The sequence below is a fragment of the Manacus vitellinus genome, unplaced genomic scaffold (genome assembly GCF_001715985.3).
Source record: "Manacus vitellinus isolate BGI_N305 unplaced genomic scaffold, ASM171598v3 scaffold_12_pilon, whole genome shotgun sequence".
Taxonomy (NCBI): Eukaryota; Metazoa; Chordata; class Aves; order Passeriformes; family Pipridae; genus Manacus; species Manacus vitellinus.
The window spans coordinates 5,503,169-5,526,468 of record NW_021938949.1 but is presented as its reverse complement, the minus strand read 5'-3'; the positions used below and the strand labels follow the sequence as shown (position 1 = coordinate 5,526,468).

The following is a 23,300-nucleotide window of genomic DNA, read 5'->3' as shown; positions in this document are numbered from 1 at the left end:
GCACCGGGACCCCCGCGGCATCGGGCAGGGAGCTGGTGCACCAGCACCGCAGGGCAGGCGCTGCAGCCCCTGAGCAGGGCAGAGTTCCCTGTGGGGATGTCACCAACGCCTGGAGATGTCACCGACCTCCAGGGATGGGCACCAAGCCCTGGGAAAGTCACCGACCCCTGGGAATAGGCACCGAGCCCTGGGAGCAGACACTGAGCCCTGGAAAAGTCATTGACCCCTAGGGACATCACCAAGCTCTGGGGACATCAGTCACCCCTGAGGACAGTCACCAAATCCCTGGGGACAGGCACCAAATCCCTGGGCTGGGTCCTAAACACCTGGGCTGGGCATTAAACCCCCCTCAGCCCCAGACAGGGCACACAGAGAGCAAGCAGGGCAGCTGGCATGGGCAGGAGGTGATGGCCATGGCTGCAGAAGCCTCAGCACCTCATGGAGGCTGCGTGTTGGAGTGAGCTTGGGCCATCGTGTCACCTCCTGAAGGTCCTGTGGTTCCCAGGCTGGGGGCACCTGCCTTCCCCATCTCAGGTCCAGGGTTTGGAGCATGTCCCAGCTCCACTGCCCATCCATGGCATGGCCCAGGGTGGGAGAAGCTCCCAAACACCCGATTAGGGACACATCGATGCTGCCCGGTGAGCCCCAGATGAGCCATGCACCCTTCCAGGTGCCACCAGTTGTGGGATCCAGGAAAAATGCTGGTGACATTTGGATCAGCACTGTGGCTGGCCATAGTTGGTGGGTCTCAGTGTAGGAGACTCACAGCAGGGCAATGCCAGGCCCTGTGTCCTGGTTTGTCCTGCTGCCAGGATTCATTTAGGAAAAGAAAATGCACTGCAACATCGGCTCCCTGAAGTTTGCCCTCTCCTCTTCCCTACCACCAAGCACCATCTGAGGCTACCTGGGAATTCATTAAACGCGGTTGCACCTTAAAAACCTCCCCCCAGCCTCACTGGCTCCCACCTGGCAGCAGACACCCCTCTGCAATATGGGGATCCCCTGCATGGCACAGGACACCCCGGTGCAACACGGGACTCATGAGGACCCCGCAGAGCACCCTGTGTGTGCATGTGGTGGCGGCAGAGCTGGAGGTGCACAGCCCTGCAGGTCCCCTCTGCACCCTCACCCCCACTCCAGCCTCCTCACTCTGGGGACATTGACCCGTGTCCGAGCTGGGGCCGAGCCCAGGCAGTCCTGGTTCAGCTTTTCACCAGCAGCTGGGGCAGTGTCACCCACATGCAGGGCACCAGCAGCCACTCGGACATCCCTCAGCACGGCAAACACTACTATGGAAAACCCTTGGGAGATCCACGAGCTGCCACGGGGTGTGCAGGGGGGCCACGTGCTCCCCCCCCATTTTTACTGGGGTCACCAGGGAGAAGCCAGTCTCTCTGGTGGTGGGTTTTCCCTTTCCTTGTAGCAGTCCATGTGCTGCAGGAGGACAAGGAAGGTTTCCAGGGCTGGACATATGGATGTGCTGTCGCCCCCCTGGATTTAGAGGAGCCTCCTGTGAGCATAGGGGTCACAGACCTTTAATAACCCACACAAGATCTGGGGCACAGCCTTCTCCGTGGGATATGGAGGGGGGAAATCCCACCCATAAACACGGAGGAGGGAAATCACATGCATAAACTTGGAGGAGGGAAATAACACGCACAAACGCGGCTTTATTTTTGCATGAACTGCATGAGAAGCCGGATTTTGCCAGGCCCCCTTCCCCGATCCAGATCCAGAGGGTCTGTGCATCCCAGGGACCCACACGGGATACTTCCCCCTGTTCCAGGGGGGACCGCAGCAAAGAGCAGCATCCTGCCTGCACCGGCGAAGGATGAGGCAGCGCGGCGGCTCCGTGGGCCAGGTTTGGGGGTGATGGATGACACGCGGGGCGGGGCTCCCGGGGGTGCGCTGGGTTGCGGGATAGGGAAAACCCCGCCCGTAGGACCAGGGCCACGCAGCCAATAAGCGCAGCAGCCCGGAGTGGAGTGATTCTACATCACGGCTCGGGGCCCGCGATTACATCATGTCGGTCCTGGGGGGATGGCGGGCGGGCCACGTGCTCGCTCCGGAGTCACTGAGACATTTTCCTGAGCGCAAGGCTGGGAGGAAACCGCAGGGATGGATGAGACAGAAAACAAACTGGCCCCGGCATGGTTGGGCTCTGGCCACCGAGCCGGCCGGGCCGGCTCATGCGGCTCCATAGGTCTCACCAGTGGAGCATCGCCCCGAGCTGCACCGGCGGCAGCGACAGCTCCGGGACGGGCTGTGCCTGAATGTGGCAGCCCCAGGCACCGTGCACGGAGCATCCCACATCCTGCTGCACCCTCGCTCAGCCAGGTGGGCCCCCTCGAAGTGAGTCCCCGGATGTTTCCCACCGGCCAGCACACCTGAGCCCTGCGCTGAAGGCGGCAGGACGTGCTCCCAGCCTGTGGCATCCCGCCTGCTCCGGGGTTGTTTTGTTATGTGAGAGAGCGGCGTTAATCATTAATTAGTGTCGCAAACAGATTTAAAGCCTCTTCTTTCATTCACTACCTGTAACTCTGCTTTGCCAACTGCCCCTTCCCAAGCCAGGCTTAGTGTCACTCTAGTGCAGCCCCCGCTCCAGGTTTATTTAGCCCAAGGTGAAATGTGAAAAGGCAAATGCCCGTGTGGTCATTTCCAATTCACACTGGGATCCAAACCTGCTCCCCAGTGCCAAAAAGCAATGACACTCACCCTGCCCAGGCCTCTGCCCATATGGAGGTTGGTGCCATGTGTGGAAGCTCCCAGCCCATGCACAGTCTTTGCAGGAGCAGGTTTGGAGAGGAGAAGCCCACCAGGGTTCACAAACCTGGGGAATCCATGCTCGGTTTAGGGAGCTGGATGACCAGTGGCTGGGGGGAGCACACATGGGAAAAGCAAGTCCCCACATGCTTATCTTGCTCTTACAGTCTTCCCTTTGCACCCACTTTGCCCCTGTTAAAGGCAGAATTTGGGGTTAGAGGGATCTTTGCCTCATGCATGTGACTGTGGGGCTGCAGAGGACAGTGTGATGCAGCCCTTTGCTCCAGCAGCCCCCTCTTCAACAGCCCCCCAGCACAGCGCTGGACATTTCTGACCCAGTGCTTTTTGTGCGATTTCTGCCCTCTCAGGGCAGCAGCAGCTCCACACCTTTCCCAATTATCCAGGCCAAGAACCACCCTGAATGTATCCAACAGCAAACCAGGCACATGATCAGTGCGGGATAAACAAGCTGGGGCAGGGCCAATTTAATGCTAATAATGTGGCTACAGGGAGAGGAAACCCATCTTTCCAGCTGTTCCACAACCCCTTCCCCAGCTTTAAACCATCAGCTTGGATCTCCACGGGCAGGATGGAGGGCACCATTCTGACAGACTGGTTTGGTTTTGGCCAGTGTCACTTCTCCAGGGTTCCTAAGTTGATGCTCTCCCTTATCCTCTGCCCATCAAAACCACCATCATAATGGGGATGTTGGAAGAAATTCCTGACTGATGAGTCAGGAAAGTGGCCCTTGGATGGGCTGGGAACATCACCATGTGCAGTGCTCAACAGCTCCTGACCCGTCACTTTCTAGGTCACCAAGGCCTGTTGTCAGCCTCAAAAGATGTGCAAGAATTTAGTGGGGAACAAATTTACCAGCAGTGGCAACACAGCACCTCACACAGCATGACCCACAAAGAGCATCTGCAGGGGACAGCATTTCTTCGAGGGGGAATACCTGGGTTCTGTCATCTGGAGGAGACTGAGGATTCCAAATTTGGACATCTGATGGGCACCCAAGAGCCACACATGTCCCCTGTGCTCACTCATTCCCTATCCTCAGGCCAGGCAGTGGAACTGAGCGAGTCCCCAGCTGAGACAGACAATAGCACCCCCAGCTCACACTAATAGTGTATTTATTGGAATATCTCACATGCAGGAACCAAGGAGATGATTTCTGGAGCAAGTTAAACAATGGCAGATTAATACAGTTGTCTTGTCCTTAACGGAAACATTTTCTACGTGAATACAGCAACGTTTTAGTGTTGGGTTTCTCTGCTTTTTGTGTATTTTGTTTCTCTTTACATAGTCGATTTCTTTAATCAGTTATGTCCCCGTTCTCCCCCTACCCCATTCCCAAACAAAAAAATATCCAGTATCTTCAGTAAATAAATATTATCCACTTTTATCTGGAAAGCCTACAGCTGTAATATACAGAGAAGCTATTACACAGGTTACGTTTGTAGGGTTAACGACAGCTCATAGGAACATGTATGGAATGAGGAGCTCGTACTCATAAAAACACGGAGCAGGGTGGGAAGTTTGGAGTGGGTTTGCCATGGGCTAAAGAGAACCAGCACCGGAGCTCGGCGCTGCTCGAGGCCAGTTGGCTTTTGGTGACACACAGCCTCAGCTCTCTCCAGGTGAGGAGGAGGTGTGGGGAGCCTGGGGCTGGAGCAGACAGGCACAGCCCGCTCCGGAGGCTCCGGTTTGGGAGGGACAGGTGGAAGGTGCTGTGAGGGCACCTGGCAAGGGGACTCCTGCCTCGTCTCCTCGGCTGGTGGGAGCCCCCAGCAGTGGAAGGGTTACCTCCGAGATGGCTCTAAAGCCACTCACTGCTTCATTATTTCCATAAAAATAACTGTCCTGAGCTGTTTTTTTCCAGGGGAGGCTCCGCAAGCCTTGTGGTTAAACTTGAGGAGGTAAACAATGACGGAGCTGGACAGGGATGGACGGGGATGAAGATAGCACAAGCAGTTCCCACTCCAGGACTCCCTGCAGCCACAAGAGACTCGACAACTCATTGGACAAAACAGTGTTGGAAATGCAGCTGTATTTGCTCTCCTGGGCTGCATGTCCTCTCCCTGTGGGTGACAGTAGGAGAGCAGGGACTAGGGGAGCAGGAACAGCCAGGGCTCCTTCAGCAGCTGATGGAGGGACCATCACCCTGCCCTGGGCCTGAAACCATGGCCCGGATCTGTTCTTCCACCACTGGAGGGAAACATCTCGCCACCACAGCCAGCTCCGAGTCCTCCATTTCAAAGTGGAAACAGCCAATGTATCCCATAAAAAAAAGCCAAAGTCAAACAAACAGAAATCCCCACTGTACGTCTTTCAGCTTGGAGGTGCAAAACCAGCCCTGGGAATGGCAGAGCTGGTTTGATCAGCACATCCCAGAGATGGAGGCTGTGATAATCGGAAGGGAAAAGGTATGTTGGAGGCTACGTGAGGGTCCCAGTATGGACTAGTGTCTGCATTTATGCTGTTCCCTTTAAGAGACACCGTGCTACGTTTTTATGAGCAGTTCTCCTATGAGCCTTACCTACATCCTAAACACCCTAAATGTCTGTAGAGCACATTGTTATCTATTACACCTGCCGAAGATGCAGCTGAAATCTACACAGAACAATTAAAAAACCCCAAAGAATATATTTAAATAGAAACCATTCATTTCTTACATCTCAGCACATGAAGGGTTAACAGAAGAGGTTAAAAAACACACTGGAAAGAAAATATATTGACAAAATAAATATTTTAACCTAGAATAGACATGATTAGAACTTACAAAGGACCCCGAGAATAATTTAGTGTCATTGAGTGTCAAGCTGTGATTCCTAATATGCCTAGAAAGCGCTGGGATGTTATTTCTTATGGAAAGTGGATCAGGCTGCAGCTCCATCCCTGTTCTCGCAAGCGTTGGAGCCACACGAGTCCTCTGCCCACTTGCACAGAGGAAGCACTTGGCGTGAAAGCAAAGGAAGAATAAATTGAGAAGTTGGTCTCCTGAAGTGAAAAACCCCTTCCCTTTCCCTCAGACAGTTCCCACCGCTCCGGTTTTCTGCAGACCACAAGAGGACAGGGAAGATGAGAGATCCTGATACAGGACATTTGGGAAGCTCTAGCGTAACTCTTGTGTTTGTTAAAGAAGGTTTGGGCTAAACCACCCGTTCTGCCGCACGCTCTGTTATCTTCCTTCAGTGCTTCCAGCCCTGAGAGCCAGGTCTGGTGGATCTGGGCTCTAGACTCAGCCAGGGTCCTTCCAAAAGTATGTTTCCTCCCAAGGCAGGCATCTCCTGGGAGCTGCTCTACTTTCAGCAAAGCCACCACTTGTGCCGATGGCACTGCCACCCCCTGCAAGCAGTATCCTGGCTTTCCTGTGGATAACATGGGGTGTCAGTGGGGACCATGCAGTGCCTGAGGCTGCACGCACCAAAACAGCCCCTCAAGCTGAGCCAACACACGCTCTGTATCTCCTCCAGCCCCACCCTTCTCATTCTATCTCTTTTCCTCCCAGCTGGAGCGAGCAGTCACCAACAGCTTTGCAGAATCTTCCAGAAAGGGACCAGATTGTCCCTAAAGCAACACCTTGGAGGTCCCAGGACAGGTTTAGTGGGACAGAAAGAAGCATTGACAACACACTGCCCCCAGCACCTTCTGGCTTAGGGGTGGAGGACGAAGGGCCAGCAGTCCCGAAGCAGTGGGACGCTGCAGGGGCTCGGTGACAGCGCCGGTGACATCCGTGCCACTCTGCATCATCTGACAGTGTCCCCAGGCCTGAGCAATGCGATTATCTCCTCCAGCTTGGCAGGGAAGCTGGATTAACATGCTTAGAATCACCTGATGTGGCCATTTACAGGGTCAATGTGTTTCAAGGATTTAGAAGAGAAAATACACACTTAAAACACCCACAGAGCTTTTTGCATTGACGGGAATACCAGCAATTCATTCTGAGCTGGCGAGACTGCTCAGGCGATCACCAGACCATCTGAAATCAAATCAGCGCTGCTGCAGAAGGTTCCTCAGGTTTCTGGGAGCTGGTGGCCACATCTGACGTGTTGCAGCAAGGCAAGAGCTGGCAGTGCTAATCCCTGAGCGTTGGGCTCACCTTGTTGTTGAGAGCGAGGGCAGTGCGTGGGAGCAGCAGTGCACAGTGAAGCTGAGGCAGACTGTCCTGGCACGTTCCAGCAGCCACGGAGAAGATGGAATGGGAGAAACCCTCTGCAGACCCACACAGAAGGGCTTCAACTGGGGAGAGGGCCAGCAAGTGGGGAGGAAAGCTTGATCCCCAAGCGATCTCCATCCTTACACTGGTTTTCCCTGTCCTCTTGCAAGCCAGGTTGCAGGGAGCAGTGACCTACAGAGCAGCAATGAGGTGCCACATCAGTGCAGAGGGGTGGCAGGGCAACCTGGCCTGGGCCCAGCTACATATGGAGGGATCCTGGAAGAGGATGCAGGCAAGGCAGGACAGAGGAGACGATGAGCAGGGAGAGCACAGAGTGACACCTGACCTGGGACAGGCTGGAAATCCTGCACTAACACTTCCCTTCAAAGATTAATGTGTCTGCTCTCACAGACCATCAGTGCTGCCCATCAGGCCATTTGGTAACAGGTTTTGTGTGTCCCAACCTCCCAAAGCGTGTGGTCCCCAGAGAGTGTGGTATGGGCTGAAATCACTATGCTGAGATAAAAGCTTCTATCACTTAGTCTAGAGCAACTTCCAAGAGAGCTCAACACACATCAGCATCCCGGGAAGCTCAGACATGTCAGGTCAGAAGGAAGGGGCTGGTTGCCTAAGCCAAGGAGCGTCCTGAGGAAGGGGGGGCTGGAGCCTCCTGCCTGCATGGGCGTTCAGCTGATAAAGTGCCTCTCCTAAAGTGTCAGTATGGGAGATTCTCCTGCCATGTGCTCAGCCCTCTGATCCTGCCATCCTGCACTACTGGCTTCCTCCCAAGGAACATGCTGGGGGATGCAGTGATGGCTGGAGCTGCCTGCTCCAGCTCTGCCTGTCAGCCCAGCAAGGCAGGCACACATGCTGGAATCCCTTCTGGCAGCTCCAGAGGAGCAGCACTCTGAGCCATGCCTCTGGCAAGCAAGGGAATATGCTTGTTTGCACAGAGACTGCAGCCCCGTAGGAGCTGGGCGTTAATAAAGGGCATAGGGATCAAAGGACTCTCCAAAAACTAAAGATGGCACAGCCACAGTCATCCAACACTTTCTCAGGTGCAAAACTAGAAGGAAATGAGGAGTTTCACCTCCAGCACAGGCTGGGACAGCTAATCCCTCCATGGTAACCATCTCCCTCAGCGTTCCATACAAGCCTCTGGGGTTTGCCTCTCTTTCTCATCCCTACCCCCAAGAACCAGCATGTCTATCCTACCAGGCATGGCAGGGAATCCAGGAACCTCAGTTCACACCCCATCCACGAGCAAGTCCCATCCATCTGCATGGATGTTATTTACACCAAATGCAGAGCTCTACAGTCACCCAAGAAGGAATCTAAGGTAAAGAAAAAATAACTTGAGCTATTTTAAAAGGCAAACGCACCAGGAAAACTCCTCGTGTGAGAGTGCTCTCCCAAGGAACGAGGTGCTTCCTTGCATCAGCATTACAGCATCCATTTAGCCCAGCATTTCCCATTCTCATCAACTGCCAGAGCTACTGGACATGGCCAACAGACTGCTTCAAATTAGAGCAAGCCCAGATAAAACACAAGGCAAAAAATACCCTGTGAGATTTAGAAATGAAACGCCACAGAAAGTGGGGAAAAGCGGCCACCATATGGTACCAGGAGATGTGTGAGTGGGAGAGTAAAGGATTTTAACTTGTGAAGCACATGTTGAAAGGGGAACAGTTGTTCCTTGCTGCCGAATCCAACACGAAAGCCAATACATTAACATTTTATCTAAAAATAAAGACACACTCCTCCTGAACATTCCAGCTCAGTCAATTACATGCTGATTGACAGAGCCGTCTACTTGGCAGGACCTGCCTACAGAAGAGGATGATCCCTACATAAATTGAAGGGCAAGGCTGCTCTCTCCCCCCTGGGCTTTTGTTTCAGCCCAGTGTGACGTACTCGTGCATTCTGAAGGGGTTTTCAGCATCAAGAGCTGGTTTTGTGCAGCTGGGACAGGAAGGAGGGGATTAAGCGAGTGCTGGAGAATCGTGGTCTGGCAGGAATAGTGTTGGATTTAAATAGAAAGAGTCAGCTTGTGGGGGTGGACCGTTTGGGGAGGGGGGGAAGGAGAAGCAAACTATGAAATGGGGAGGAGGGGGGTCGTTGTTAGCCAAGGAGGACAAAGTGGCCTGACAGCGACACTGGCCCGCGGAGCACAGGGGTGGGAGGGCGGCTCCGAGCCACCTTCACAGTGCAAAGAGGGCGTCCTCCGAGCGCTCCTGCTTTTTCCTGCCGGAGGGGTTTGTCGGAGGGGTGGGGGCTTCCACGGGAGGGGATGGCAGATTGGGAACCATCTCCGCCGCTTTGGCTCGCTCTTCTAAAAATTTGTCAAACTCTGCAATGCAAAAAACCAAAAAAAAACAAGAAGGAAGACAGGTAAGACCTGTGGTTGTGGGGCCCCAGGGACAGAGGTTAGCGGGGGGGCTGAAATTCCAGTGCCTAGTGTCCCGGAATTAAATTCCAGTGCCTGGAGTTTGCAGGGCTGAGTTTGCAGGCACACATACTGGCACAGCCTGACTTCCTCGGGAAAGGGTACAGCCGTCCTTGGAGACACCCGAGCTCAGGCAGCAGCTGGAATCAAACCCACACAATGCCACCGGCTGTGACAGAACCAGGGAAACATCATTCCAAAGGGCTGAGCAGCTTGGGGACACATTCCTGCTGGCACAAACACAGTGCTCAGCCAAGGAAGATGGCAGGGAAGCACTTACAGCCAGGAGGGCTCCCCACACCATAAACATGAACCTTTTGCTCTGAAATGCTCTCCTCCCACCTTTCTGAGCACGGAAGCATTTGCTGGGGAACATCAGGCTGGGAGAAGGCAGCATCTCAGCAGGGATCAAAGCAAATTCCATCTGAGCACTAACCTGAGAAGGGCTCATAGCCACGGGCATCTCTGCTTACCTTCACTGGTCACTCCTTCTTCCAGTTCGTTGCCTTTCTGCAATGGGAACAAAAAGGCACGTGAGCACACAGGCAGCAATTCCCCTTCCCTGTCATCCCCTCCACCTTTAATACAACTGGACAGTTTCCACCACTCGTTTCCACATATTAACCATCGGAGCAGGGCGACCTGGGGAAATCACACAGCTCCCACGTCAGGAGGCCAGTGAGGACTGACACTTCACTGCACTGCAGAGCAGGAGGACGAGCACTGAGATGTTTCTGAAGATTGCTGGTGGATAGCTAAGCTTTCCCCATTGGATCTGAGTGTCAGTCCAGCACTGTTTCCCCTTCAGACTGTAATTCTGGCCCAAAACTGAGCTGTGTGAGTCACACACACACTGTACCAGATGGCATCTTTCCTGTCACACAGTCCTTAAGAAAGTCAGGACTGTGGTTTGCATTGTCTCTTCAAATAAGATGCACTTTTAGCTGACAAAGGACACGCGCTACAAAATCATTTGGGGCCAACATTCCTCCTGTGGGAGTTAATTTTAAAATCCATACAAAAATATAGCTTTCCTGTATCCATGCTGTACAAAGACAAATCCAGGGTGGGCTGGATAAAGGATATGATGGCAGTTAGTGTCTGTCCATGAGAATGAAAGGCTGGGAATGCTGGGGGTCATTGCATTTCTACCAGCTGTGTGCATTTTAACGTGAATTTCCAATAAGGAAATTAGAAGTCCAGTGATATGCATCCTTGCCAATCTATCAGGATATTAAAGATGGATAAAAATACTAGTTTAAAACCTGATGTTGAACCTGCTTTGAAAAAGAAAAGTTTTTATCTATATTTGGCTTCTCTGCCAGGAGAGTGGGGACATACTGACTGGAGTGCCTGAGCATCTCCTGGTTTCCTGCTGCACTGAGGTTTCTAAAGGTTCACACAGCAGCCACTGCTTCACAGGGAGAGTTTGTTCCAGAGTATCCCAAAAAGGGCAAAGAAATAAATAACAATTGTCTAACCTAATCTGCAACTTCCTCAGCTGGGAAGCAGAGAACTGAAATGAACCATGAACAAAAAAAGGAGGGGGGGACCCAGAGTGAAAAACAAAAATCCAGCCCAAATTTTCTCAGAGGCTTCTCTCTGCTGCACCCACATACAGTTGGGATGGGGACCCAGGGACACCCTCAGGCTTGCTCAGGCATTTACAGGACAATTCTCTCCTTTGCTCCTTTTAGGCAGGACTGTCCAGGGCATGACAGATGCACAGAGCTACCTCCATCTCTCTCCATCAGATCTTCTCTCCCGCTAAATTAATTTAAATGCCAAAGACAGAGTGGACACGCTACATTTACTGTATTTCTTTAACAAAATGAGGCCAGTTTATAATTAAATTTGAAAGTGACTCCTGTACCGGGGCCTGACAAACCTACCTGCAGCTAGAACCCAGTGACATTTCAGAGACAGCCAAGCTCAAACGCTGAACCCAGAATCTGTTTAAGCACTTCAGGCACCTTTGGGCAGCTGGAGAATTTTCTCCCTTCCAGTCCAGCCAGCTCCTCCAGTGCTGGAGGGGAGGGCTGACGTGCCGGAGCCTGCTGGCAGCTCTGCTGCCAGAGCCAGAGCCTGAACCCCACAGCTCCCAGCTGGGAGCTGAGCAGGCAACAGCAAGGGGCTGGGAGAGACCCTAAGGAGTAGGGAGTGTTCTGCCTAAAGCTGGAAGAATGGAAGGAGATGATCCTTGGGGATATGGTGACCACAAGTTCAGTCCACTAAAACCATGTTTAAAAGAACACATGAACACAACCCACCACCTGCCCCCTCCCCCAAATGCACTTGGTTAATTTGAGCCAGATGCTTACATTAAAAAAAAAACCAACAGAATAAATGGGTACTACTTGTACCCTGCTTAAACCAAATGTGTGTTGGGACAGCAAAAGAAAATCCAGAGCGTAGGAAAAGCTACTTTTAGTTCTGCTGTTTGTTTGTTTGTTTAATAATTACCAGACAATAATAATTTAGGAGAAACTGAAAGTTATAAACACTGAAGAGAGACTGTTATAAATTTTTATTATTACTATTATGAAACATGTCAAGATTGCCTACCAGTTTAACAAAGACATCTTGATTTGAAAGGAATCTAAGCCCTGATCCAGCATCTCTTAAAAGCATGCCTCAACATAAACATGAACTTAGATCCTGTCTAAATAATTCAGCTTTAAAACATGGGCTTTAAACCTGGTGGAGAAAACTTCAGCCCATATTTAATGCTTCCCTATTTGGGGACCAGAACCCCATGATTTCTGGAACACATGTTTTTCTGTGATGTTCACATGGAGAAGGGAAAATTAAAACCGTTCAGAAAAAAGTGTTTTGATTGAGTTGCTGAACACAACCCTGTCTCCTCCTGCTTAGATATTCCCTTCAAAGGGAACCAAGCTCTCTGGTTGGGAAGTTTCACTGCTTCCTGCTACGAGAAGTACCAGGAACTCAGCAATGCATTGAAAGTTACCCATACAAGTGAAAAATGAAAATATAAAGAGTCTCACCAAGTCGGTACTGAGCCACTCCTCAATGTCATCCATGACAGAGGACTGTGCAACAGGGATCTAGGGAGTGCAGCGAGAGAACAGCAAGGCAGGCAAAAACCAAAACACATCCACAATCATGGCCACAGAGCGATGGAAAACGCCAGAAATAAGATTAAAAACAAACAGAAGAAAAAAAAAAAACAAAGATGTAAGATGTGCTGGAAAAAAAAAAAAGGCAACAAAATATAAATGGCATTTCAAATAAAGAAACAACTTGGAAAGGAAATTATGAACAACAAGGCTAAAAAAAAACAAGAGAAAGATTATGGGGGATGACGTGACGATGCCAGCATAAGACGGGTAACTTCTCGACCATGTATTAAAACCATCAAGATGGACTGATGATTCTAATCCTGATCGTGAAAAGCTTTTAAGGGTAGAATACTGGATATCAGTTAGGTTTTGAAATGTTAAATTTACACCTTTTTTTTTTGTTTTTTAAATGAGTATTAGCCCCAGTGAAGAGTTAGCAAAAAGAGGGGCTCAAAGTCTTCAGGCAACACGGCTATGAAAACAATCTGGTTTTTCCCCGCAGGTGGAGGAGTCAGAGCCCAGGGCACAGTCATGCTTCCTCCCAGATCCTCCTCCCACCACACCACCGGGACCTGGCAAGCCTTGACACAACGGTTTAAAGCAAACCTGTCCCAGCTCCCTATTCCTACACCTTGGCAGCAGAGGCAGGAGAACCCAAGATTTGGCAGTGCAAAGTGCGGAGACTCAGAGGTGAGGGTGAGGAGGAGGATGGGACAAAAGAGAGCACAGCACGCACTGCCCCCGGCTCCAGAGCTGCAGCAGGGCTCTCCAGAGCTTGCCTGTACGTCTCCAGGGGTAGTTTAACATCCAGGCATGGAAGGTTTGCCTCAGCCCCTGCAGTAGAACCACTCATGTCACTGGTGGGATTGCTACAGACAGAGCAGGGGCAGCTGAAGTGCAGTGATTTCCCACAGCGCTAGAGGCAACTGGGGCAGTGAAGGGAAATTACTGGGTATTAGGTGTAGAATTTCCTGACTTAGCTACACTGCTTAAATACAACAGAGGCCTGAAGAGGTAAACAGGAAAACACCACAATAGATCTCGTAAGGACAACCTGAAAAATACTTGGAAAACAATGTCAGACACGCAGGTTCCAGGCCAGAGGACGGCGGCCAAGCACTGGGGCTGGCAGGCAGGAGACCTGGCGCTGCTGGAGAGGATTTCCTAGGCAGAAAAGGTGTCAGGGGTTCTCCACAGCTTTGCCAGAAACCCCTCAGAGGAATCACCCTCCCTGGAAGTGATCAAAAAACATGTAGATGTGGTGGGTGGGGACATGTTTAGTGGTGGGCTTGCCAGTGCTGGGTTAATGGCTGGACTTGATGATCTTAGAGGTCTTTTCCAACCTTAATGATTCTGTGATTCCATAAAAGAGCTGAAAAAGGCAGATAAATTTACTGGGAGATGCAGTTTTCTCAGGCACTTCTAGCAGAGGAAGACAGATGCTGGATCACAGAGGCAGCAGCACAGGCTGAGGCTGTTTAGCAAAGCTCCTCTGGAATTTTTTTATGGAATCAAATGGTCCTTTGTACTGAGGTCAGTTAAGCCCTTGCTTGAGGTGAGGTCTGCTAAGGTGGGTTAGTTGTGTCAAAGCACTGAAAATTCAGGGCTCAACCCAAAGCATCTCCCACCAAGACAGGCACCGGGCTCTGACTCGGCAGGTTCCTGGACAAAGTGCACGTGACAGATCCAAGAAGGGTCAGAGGTACAAGGTGTCATTTTGCTTTCAGCCAATATACGAAGATCCCAAACAGAAAATAAGTTCCTGTAGTTTCCTTTGGAATGGGCCAGTTTTAGGATAAATTTGCTGGATCATCTATTGGAGTGTGGTGGGGCTGCTGTGAGCTGGCCCAGACAGCCACTCACAAGAGGAGGGCTCTGTGACATCTTCCAACACGCTCCTTCCCAAGGACAAGTTGCATCTTGTAGAATTGCCTTGTTAGTTTAACAGCTTTCTAAAACACTGGCTTCAGAGATATAAAGTAATGAATTTATTCAGCCAGCAGCAACCTAAAACCCACTGCAGGGGCTGCACTGCTGTCTCTCTCCTGTGCTGCTTAACCTGAATGCAGTAGGTGAAGCTGTGGCTGCCCCATCCCTGGAAGTGTTCAAGGCCAGGTTGGACAGGGCTTGGAGCAACCTGGGCTAGAGGAAGGTGTCCCTGCCCATGGCAGGGGGTTGGAATGAGATGATCTTTTTTTCCAACCCAAACCATTCCAGGATTCTATAATTCTATGACAATAAGAGCAGCTGTTCTAAAAAGCGTGGCAGTCCTGTGGTCCCTGTACTAGAAGGAACAGCAGCCCAAATCTTGGTTATCCTGACAACATGACAGATGATTGGATTCCCGAGAATCACGGGACTCTTGAGTTTGCAGGAGTCCTCGAAGAACAGCTCAACAGCACAGCAGTTTGTGCTGTGGTGCTTTTTAAGATTTAAAAAAAAAAAAAAAGAAAGAAAAAGAAAAAAAAAGAAAAAAAGGAATTCTACTTTCAGCTTGAGCTACTTATAACAAACAAACAAAGCCCTCAGAAGTGCAAGAACACTTCTTGCAGAGAAGCAGACAAAGCTGTAAGATAAACATTTGAGTGTGTCAGCCGTTTGCTATTCAGCACTGACCTTTTAAAAAGCTTCCCCTGTCTCCCAGCACACCCACAGAAGAGCTGAGGGTTTGTATCTATTGCTTAAAATTCCCATTTGCTCTTTTCAGACTCTGAGCCCCATTTTCCCCATAAAACATGGGTTACACATGTCAGGTTTCATTTGTTCGAGAATAAAGAGGCGAGAGAACTCTCAAAAAGCAACTGGAAGTTTTAAATTATTTTAACTACACATTGTACCATTTATATTTCATTTTAAACCAACCACACAGAGAAATTAATTTTTTGCCAGTCACTTGGGTATTTGGCAAGTCTTCCCTTTCCAAAAGCCCTAAACTGAAAAATGTGGAGGGGAGTTTTGTTAACTAATCCTTAAATCCCAACAGGAGAGATGTAAAAATAAATTAACTAGTTTACACGTTAAAAAAAGACAACAGTTTCTGGGAACAAACAGCAGTGGCAGCCACAGACTACATGGAAAAGGCTCTGGAATGGGGTACTGTCTTGTTAATACTTTGATTATGCAAACATCCATGGTCTAGTGAAGCTCTCAGTCTTGGCAAGACAGTTCCCCAGATAGTCAGTTCTGGCTGCAAGAGCTGTTTTTATAAAGATATTGTGAATTTTTTTTTTAAAAGTCTATACTCAAAGTAAATGGAAATTAAGTCACAACATATTTTTGGGTGCTTTAAGTAACTGGCTTTAATTAAAAGTTGGGTTGATTGTCCAAATTCCTTTTTTATTTAGTCTTTGGAAAATCCTACAAATGGGATCATCCCAACAGTCCTGAAAGGGAAATGGAAAAGGAGGGCTGGGAGAACAAAAGCGAGTGTTCAATCCCACAAAACCCACAGGAACCTGGAATTCAAGTTCCTACTTATCTCAGTTAGATTGTGTTGATGTTCTCACTAGCAATCAAAAGCCAAAGAGTATTGCCAATATATTTCCTCACAAGTCATAAGATCCAATATTCTACCCTTAAAAAGACAGTTTAAGGTTATTATTATCACATTTTATTTCTATTAAAAATGATCCCACTGGAAAAGAAGCAGGTATGAAATGACAATTCAGGTCTCTAGGTGAGCTCATTAATGTTCTTAAAATGTTTAACAAGGTTTATGCTAATTGTTGCTAGACTACTGCCTTGTAATAGCTTAGTTAATTCCACTTCTTTCTAGATGTTTAACAAAGCTGACACCAGTACTTGGTTAGTTGCTACTCACTCCTCCTTGTTGGTTAGGAGTACTAAGGAAAGGTCTGTCATTCCTTAGTGGCAGCACTAAGAGCACACTAGTAGGCTACTCCAGCTTCCTACTACAGCCTTACCATCTATTTAAAGCTGTTGTGATCTTGAAATAGCTGCCTGCCCTCAATATTAGAACACGCTTGACTTCACATGTAAGGATTAAATTAACAACTTGATCACTTGTAGCTGTGTCTACACATTGCACAGACAGGGAAGGCAGAGCTCGGGTGCAGCGTGTTCCCCAACAGAGCCTGTTGTGCCCGTACAACAACCAGCCCATCTGGATCTGACAGGCGTGCCCAGACAGTGACAGACCTCACTCACGTGGGGTGTGGGATCACCCTTGTCCAGAGCTCTGAAAAACGTCACAGCTGGACAGGGAAGGAGACCCACGTGGTCTTCAGCTAAAGGGAACACACCTGCTTGCCTTCAAAAGGGAGAGGGGTCCTACCACATGGAACAAATGAGATCTTCTCATGTCTGTTTTTTGGTGTATCCACAATTCAAGCACTTCAAGTCTCCAAGATGAGGACGTATTTCTACAGTCTGTTACCCAAGTGATTTCCACATCTCAGATCCTGTCTCTCTCTTGAAGGCACATAGCGGAATCTCACTTGGTTACTAATTAACAGGGGTTTCATTTAATCTTTGCTCAGATATCTTTACTACAGAGAGCGCTCTCCTCTCTAGCCAGGCTCGCTGCTGGTGGTCAGGATACAATGCTGAGAGTAGTTCAAATCACTTTCTGGGAATTTTGGTTCAGTTTCATCCCTCCCTTGCCACTGTCCCAATTAATGTCTTGACATGGTGGCTTAAGCAACACCCGCTTCTCACTTTCATAACAAATAATCCACTTGGCACGTGAATGGGGTGACAGATTATTCCAACAAAGGGAATATATGCAATATTATTGCATATTAATGCAAATCTCAATAGCTGTCCAATCTCATGAGAAGGGAACTGGAACCACCTGCACTAACCTGTCTGTCCTAAGAGCTGCTGGTACAGACCCACGTGATACCTGCATGGCAAAACCCTGACCTCACACTGCGGACAGATCTGGCACTGGGACAGTTCATCTCCCATCCCTAAATCATGTTTGAACCAGAAACATTTTCTGGCTGATATCATTTTGCCTGTGTAAGTTTTGTAGGCAGAGCTGGAATGGATAAAGGGTGTGGCTTGTGTCTGCATGGTCCTGGCATCACCTCACCAGCAGAACTGAGCTACAGGTTAAGCTGAAACAAGAACAACGCTGCCAAATTCACTGGGAGAGTAGAGCCAGAGATTGTCTCTGCAAAGGCGTGTGGTGAACTGGGATGCACAGAAATGGAGTGGGGAGGACTCAACCCTAAGCTGCAATGTATCACAGTTTGGACAGAACAACATGAGGTCATGAGGGATGTGAGAACCACTCTGGCAGGTGGAGAATTCCCTTTGAGTGGTCTCAGTGTTGTACAGGCACAGGGAACAGCAGTGTCAGCTCACCCCTCTTTCCCCCTCATTTCAGAAGTACAAAAGATTACCAGAGTGGGCACATCAAGTTCATACCTGGAATTCTAGTTATCCACTGGCATTGCGAATGCTACAGGTCATATTAATAAATACAGTTAAGAACTACAGCCAGTTAAGAGAGAAACGGAGTTAATGATTAGTTTAGTTTTATTTTAGGTATTTCTCTCTCATATTTAGCATACAAACAAGGTGACAGGCTGGTTGGACAGCCAGACCCCCTTCCCTCCCCAAATCCATATGCCTCCATGAATGCTGCAGTATCCTTTTTCCAGACTGAATAACCACAAGCCAATGAAGGAATATGCTGTTTGTTTTTTTAATAAAGCAGTGGTGTGAGTGGTGTGAACAGCAGGGGTGCCGATTTCATGCTTCCCCGCTCTTGTAAACAGTGGAAAGGCAAAGAAGAGGAACTAACTCAATCACTGGATTATTCATTATGGATGAACATCTAACAGTGGCACAGCACATCCCTGGCTGCAACAGAGCCACTGAACAGTGAGAGCCTCTGTGAGCCACAGTCAACAGCATCACAGGCAAAGCTGATACTGCTGCTCATTTTACAGCTTTTCACTCTCATCTTATGAGCTTTGGGTCTTGGACAGCACCAAAATGACACTCTGGTTCCCAAGGACAGGTAGCCACAGTAGGCTTATCCATGTGTGTGAGCAGGCATGGAACTGCTTTTGGGTGCTTGCAAGGGCAGGCAGATACAACACGTGCCCAATCACTGGGTGTGCACCAGCCATGCAAACTTGGGACAAATTGCCAAACTGTCCCTGAGAAATAATCTGGATTAGCCCTAAATCCAGAAGAATAAATGCAAAGTGTTTCACAGAGTTGATACTGCACACTTTGGATTTTCTCAACATTATACTCTCTGGGCTGCTTCTCTTTGTAGCACTGGGCAGCTGAGTCTGGGACATTCAGGGATCTCTCTGGAGTGAGGCATTCCTGCTCCATGGGCCTCCTGACACCAGCCCCACACACTGCACTGCCAGCACACCACAGCCCAAAGGGAATTCTCCCTGCACCTTTCTGAACTCGGCTACAGCCAGGACTGTCTCAGGAGGATTTTCTACAGTTAGGTCCCATTATTGGTACTAATCTCAAACACTTAAAAGTGATGGATTACATCGTCCAAAGGTATAAAACTGGTCTTAGAACTTGGCTTTAAGGCATAGCTGAGGCTATTTTTTCCCTTCCTCTGGTTTCTACACCTAAAGCAGGCTTTGAACTTCTCTCTGCAAGCATGTTGATGAAGGACAACTTCAAACAAGGTCAAAATGTGCACAGGTTCAGTGATCTTCAGAAGCCCGATTTTATCAGGGCACTGGCATCACTAGACACAGGAATTAAATCCTTAAAGCCAGAAACATTATTGTACCTTTTGGAGTCTGATTCCTAATGCCAGTGGAAGAGGTAAATCTGGGTAGGAGTTCTCCCATTTCCTTCCTTTCATAAAGAAGTATCCCTACATTAATCAATTCAATTAGGTATGATCCCACAACTTCCCTATGCTTATTCCAGACCATGAAGTAAATCACTACCAGAAAAGGCTGCTTTAAAGACAAATAGCAAGTGTCCTCTTTATGAATAAGATCCATGAGACTTGTGTTTATCCCTCGAAAAGTGGATACTGCATAAATAAATCAAGACAGTAGAAGGAACCACTTGGATCCCCAGGCCTCTTCCGAAGGTGACATGGGATCCTACAAATGATTCAGTTGTTTACAGGTCTTTGTGCTGTATAAACCAGAAATTGGTGCAAATCTTTCCCTTTTCCCCAGGTAATGATGTAGGTGGGAAATGAACTCCTTGTACTGTCCGATTTCAAGCGGTTCAACAGGGCAGGACGAGAGGTGAACAGAGGATGGTTATTCTAGGTCAGGGACTGGGGTGGGCAGTAGGAATCGCTTCACTGGTGAAGTCCTCACCATTCCTTGTGTAATTAGCCACTTGTCTATGGGCTCCATGTCTGAGTTCCCACCTTTACCTCTCCTCTGTGTTGAGAACAGAAAGGTCCATAAAGAGAGAAACCACAGCGACAACCCGTAATAAGGTAATATAACAATTTAAAACTTCACATACATGCACACACACACACACACACACACACACACACACACACACACACACACAAAGCCTATGGTAGCTTCTGGCAGCAGCTGTGTTCCCCTCTGCTGCCTGTCAGCTCTGTCCAGTGGGGGACAGACCTCACCCTGCAGACAATTCACAAGGTCTTAGCACTTCTTTCATGCTGATATTAAAAATAAAAGTAATGATAAAATAAAACAATCACTGGCTAGAAGTGAGGCTGATGTTTGTCATCTTCTTAGAAGAAGGAAAAGTGAGGCTGTACAAGCTACTGAAATCAGTCAGAGTGCACTGGAAAGTCTCGTGTCACGCTCTGTGGAGTTTCCCTTGTTTATGAAGCTGTGGGGTGCAGCACGCCCTGCTCACATCCTTGACCTCAGCAGAAGACTGCCCCACGCCAACAGCATGGCAGCTCTAGTGATGGTGCTGAGTGGAGGGTAAGGCAGGGCAGTTTGCTGCAGTGTCCTGGCAGCCTTTCAAACTGCCCCTCCTGAAGAGCACAGAGGTTAAAGGAGCGCTGATGCATCCAGTTCCCCTGAGCAGGCTGCAGACTGCATGGCACAGCACCACAAACACTCTAAGATGGCTTCTTGTCCTTCAGCATCTCCTCCCTGAGCCAGGGCGGGATGCAGAGTCATCTCTAGCTCTGGAGGGGCTTCTTTGGGACCGCCAGAGCGCAGCGGTTCCAGCCCACCAGCCCTGCCAGAACTGGGCGAGCTCAACAGGGAGTGTTGTGTGCATCCACCCAGATACCTGCACACATGGGACACCCCTCCTGTCCCCATTACCACAGGTAATGGAGAATCAGCTGTAACCTTTTATGTCTCATTTCCCGAGGAAAAAAAAATAAACAGGGGAAATCACTCCAATTTCATCTACTCTCCGTGTAACACCAGAGAATTGTTTCTTGGACACCTCTCCTCCCAGTTGTGATCACGCAACAACTCTGTGGCAACAAAAGCAATTCCCAACATGGAAAAGCAATATTAAGAAAACAGTGTATTTTTAGCTCATCTTGTTTCCAGCTGCTAAATCACATTAAAAGACAGCTAATGTCACGTGATCAGCCTCCTCTCTACAGACCCTTCCGAGAATGACTACATCAGAAATGTGGGATGTGCTGAATTCTACCACTGGACAACTGTGCTGGAACGAGACGTGTGTGAAGAATGTGTTGCAAAGCTTTTGGCTCCTCCCTAGAGCTGTTCTTAAATTAGCTCTACCCAAATTAAAACCTGTCTTTCATTTACAAAGCACTGCCAGTTTTTTGCTGGGGCTGGTAACTTTAGGAGAGTTTAATTTTTGTTTCCTTTAAGAAGAGACACCCACGAGCCTCACAACAGTTGAGAAAAAGTAGTGTTTACCAATTACTGAGCGAGTGCATTTCAAAACAAGCTCTTCGGATTACATGATACAGTCATTAGGACCTTTGAAAAGAGTCTGAAAGTCTCCACAACATCTCAGAGCCCCAAGTTCCACAACCCATAAAGCATTTGCCCCAAAAAACTTTGACCATCAGACGAGCTTATCCACAGCCCTTTGAACTGACAACACTTGGGGCAGAGCAGCAGCTCTGCTGGTGTGAATGACACGTTGCACTGGTGCCTCAAGCAGAACTGGCTGGGAACAAAAGTGTTAATAAATAAGGACATGACCCCGAGGCCACCAGGGGAATCCAGCCCCCTTGACCAGCAGCTAAATGCAAGCCCCTTGTGTTTGGTTAGCCAGGAACAAAGAGCAGAATCTCAAATCCTTCCCCAGGTCCTGCCAGTAATAGCTCAGCCATGCTGGGGGCTTGGGATGTCTCTCTGGATCCAGGAATTCCTCTCTCACTGCTACCCTCAATGCACTTCTGCCCTTGCCTCCCTGTGCTTCCCTTTTTCCCTCAGTACTGCTGGCATGAGCTTTTGTGGGGCTGAGCTTGAAACCGGTCACGGGGCTGACCTGAGTTATAAATTACCCTTTTTTGCAGGAGGGCAGGGACAGGAAGGAGCAGATTAGATTTGTGGGGTCGGGGGGATGCTCTGTAAGAAATCATGGCTGAGGCCCTGCTCCCACTAAAGGATGGCCCAGGCAGGCAGCTGTGATCTGACCCCAGCTGGCTCCCAACACAAATTCCCCCTGGCTCAGAGCACAAGCTGCCAGGCATGCCAGCTGCCCAGAGCACTCCCATTTCATCTCATGAAAGAACCAGGGCGGGATCAGCCAAGGCATGGGGAGGCAATTCACGCTGCACTGGCTCTCCCATGCTACGCTGGCTCTGCCGTGCTCCCTAGTGGTCAGCACAGCCCAAAATTGGACTGGGAAAGGGTCTGAACTTGCTCGGACCTCTAAAACCTTACACACAGCTGCATACAAAAGAGCAGGACAGTTTTAAAAAGCAGGGTAGTAGAAAGGGGTTGAGGGACGATCTGAAAGCTCTTTCGCTTCTGCCTTCACTTAGGGATGCAGACAAAACTGGCCAAGATCTCTCAACCATGTTTTTAGTGCTGGCTGCTGCAGGGTGACAGCACATGGGCCTCCTCTGCCCACACAAGAGAGCAGGAGCCTGCCCTGGGCACACAGAACAGGCTGCATGGGAGGGCAGTTATGGCAAGGCATGTGAAGCATTAAAAGTCTGCATAATTTCTCTCCCTGTAACTTGCTCATGTATCCATGCACTTGGAGCAAAGTCTAGTAGATTAAGACTTTATCAACTTTCATAAGCAAAACCAAACAAAACCAATGCACACCAGTGTTCACAGGACATTCCCACTTATTCTTTCCAGCAGCAATTCCAGCCAAAGAGCTGGACCCCCTAGACGAGCTACAAGGACACAGGAGAATTTACCCACTATGATTCTGACGTCTTTTAGGCTAGAGTGCTAAGCAGCAGCTCTTTAGAGATCATTACTGAGCAAGTACTTGCTCCCAGATATCAATTTCAAAATAGCCAGTGCTAGCACGTTGCTGGAATACAGAATGAGAAGCTCGGTCAAAGCAGCTGCCTACAGCTTGGATTCCACATGGATAACAAAACACAGAGCCGTGACCTACCCCTCCCGTGTTCTGTTTCCGAACATCCAGGGCAGACGCCAGTCCTTTGACAGCCTGCGGATCCTCGTACGTCACACTGAAAGAAAGGAACAAACCACAGAACTAGAAGGAAGTCCAGCAGTCACCCATGAGGAATCACGGAATCACAGAAAGGCCTGGGTTGGAAGGGACCTTAAAGACCACCCAGTTCCACCCTCCTGCCATGAGCAGGGACACCTTCCACTAGATCAGGTTGCTCCAAGCCCCGTCCAACCTTGCCTTGAACAGATCCTGAGATCCACAACCTCTCTGGGCAACTTGTTCCAGTGCCTCAGCTTACTCACAGGGAAGAATTTCTTCCTACTATCTAATCTAACTCTAC

At 49.3% G+C, this 23,300-nt stretch overlaps 1 protein-coding gene across 7 annotated transcripts in view; it reads right to left on the bottom strand.

Moving 5' to 3' along the window:
* Positions 1 to 3,879: 3,879 nt before the first annotated feature.
* Positions 3,880 to 23,300, bottom strand: part of TOM1L2 (target of myb1 like 2 membrane trafficking protein) — a 57,585-nt gene continuing 38,164 nt past the window's right edge. For 5 of the 7 annotated variants that reach the window (XM_025894508.2, XM_025894510.2, XM_029957790.1 and 2 more), the window contains 5 exons: positions 22,940 to 23,015; positions 19,744 to 19,809; positions 12,377 to 12,436; positions 9,842 to 9,878; positions 3,880 to 9,272 (listed from right to left, as the gene is read on the bottom strand). In XM_025894508.2, coding sequence (XP_025750293.1) covers positions 9,124 to 9,272; positions 9,842 to 9,878; positions 12,377 to 12,436; positions 19,744 to 19,809; positions 22,940 to 23,015 — 388 coding nt within the window. In that variant the 3' untranslated portion in view covers positions 3,880 to 9,123. The remainder of the gene's footprint in view (positions 9,273 to 9,841; positions 9,879 to 12,376; positions 12,437 to 19,743; positions 19,810 to 22,939; positions 23,016 to 23,300) is intronic. The other 2 variants (XM_025894509.2, XM_025894511.2) reach the window with 2 other exon arrangements.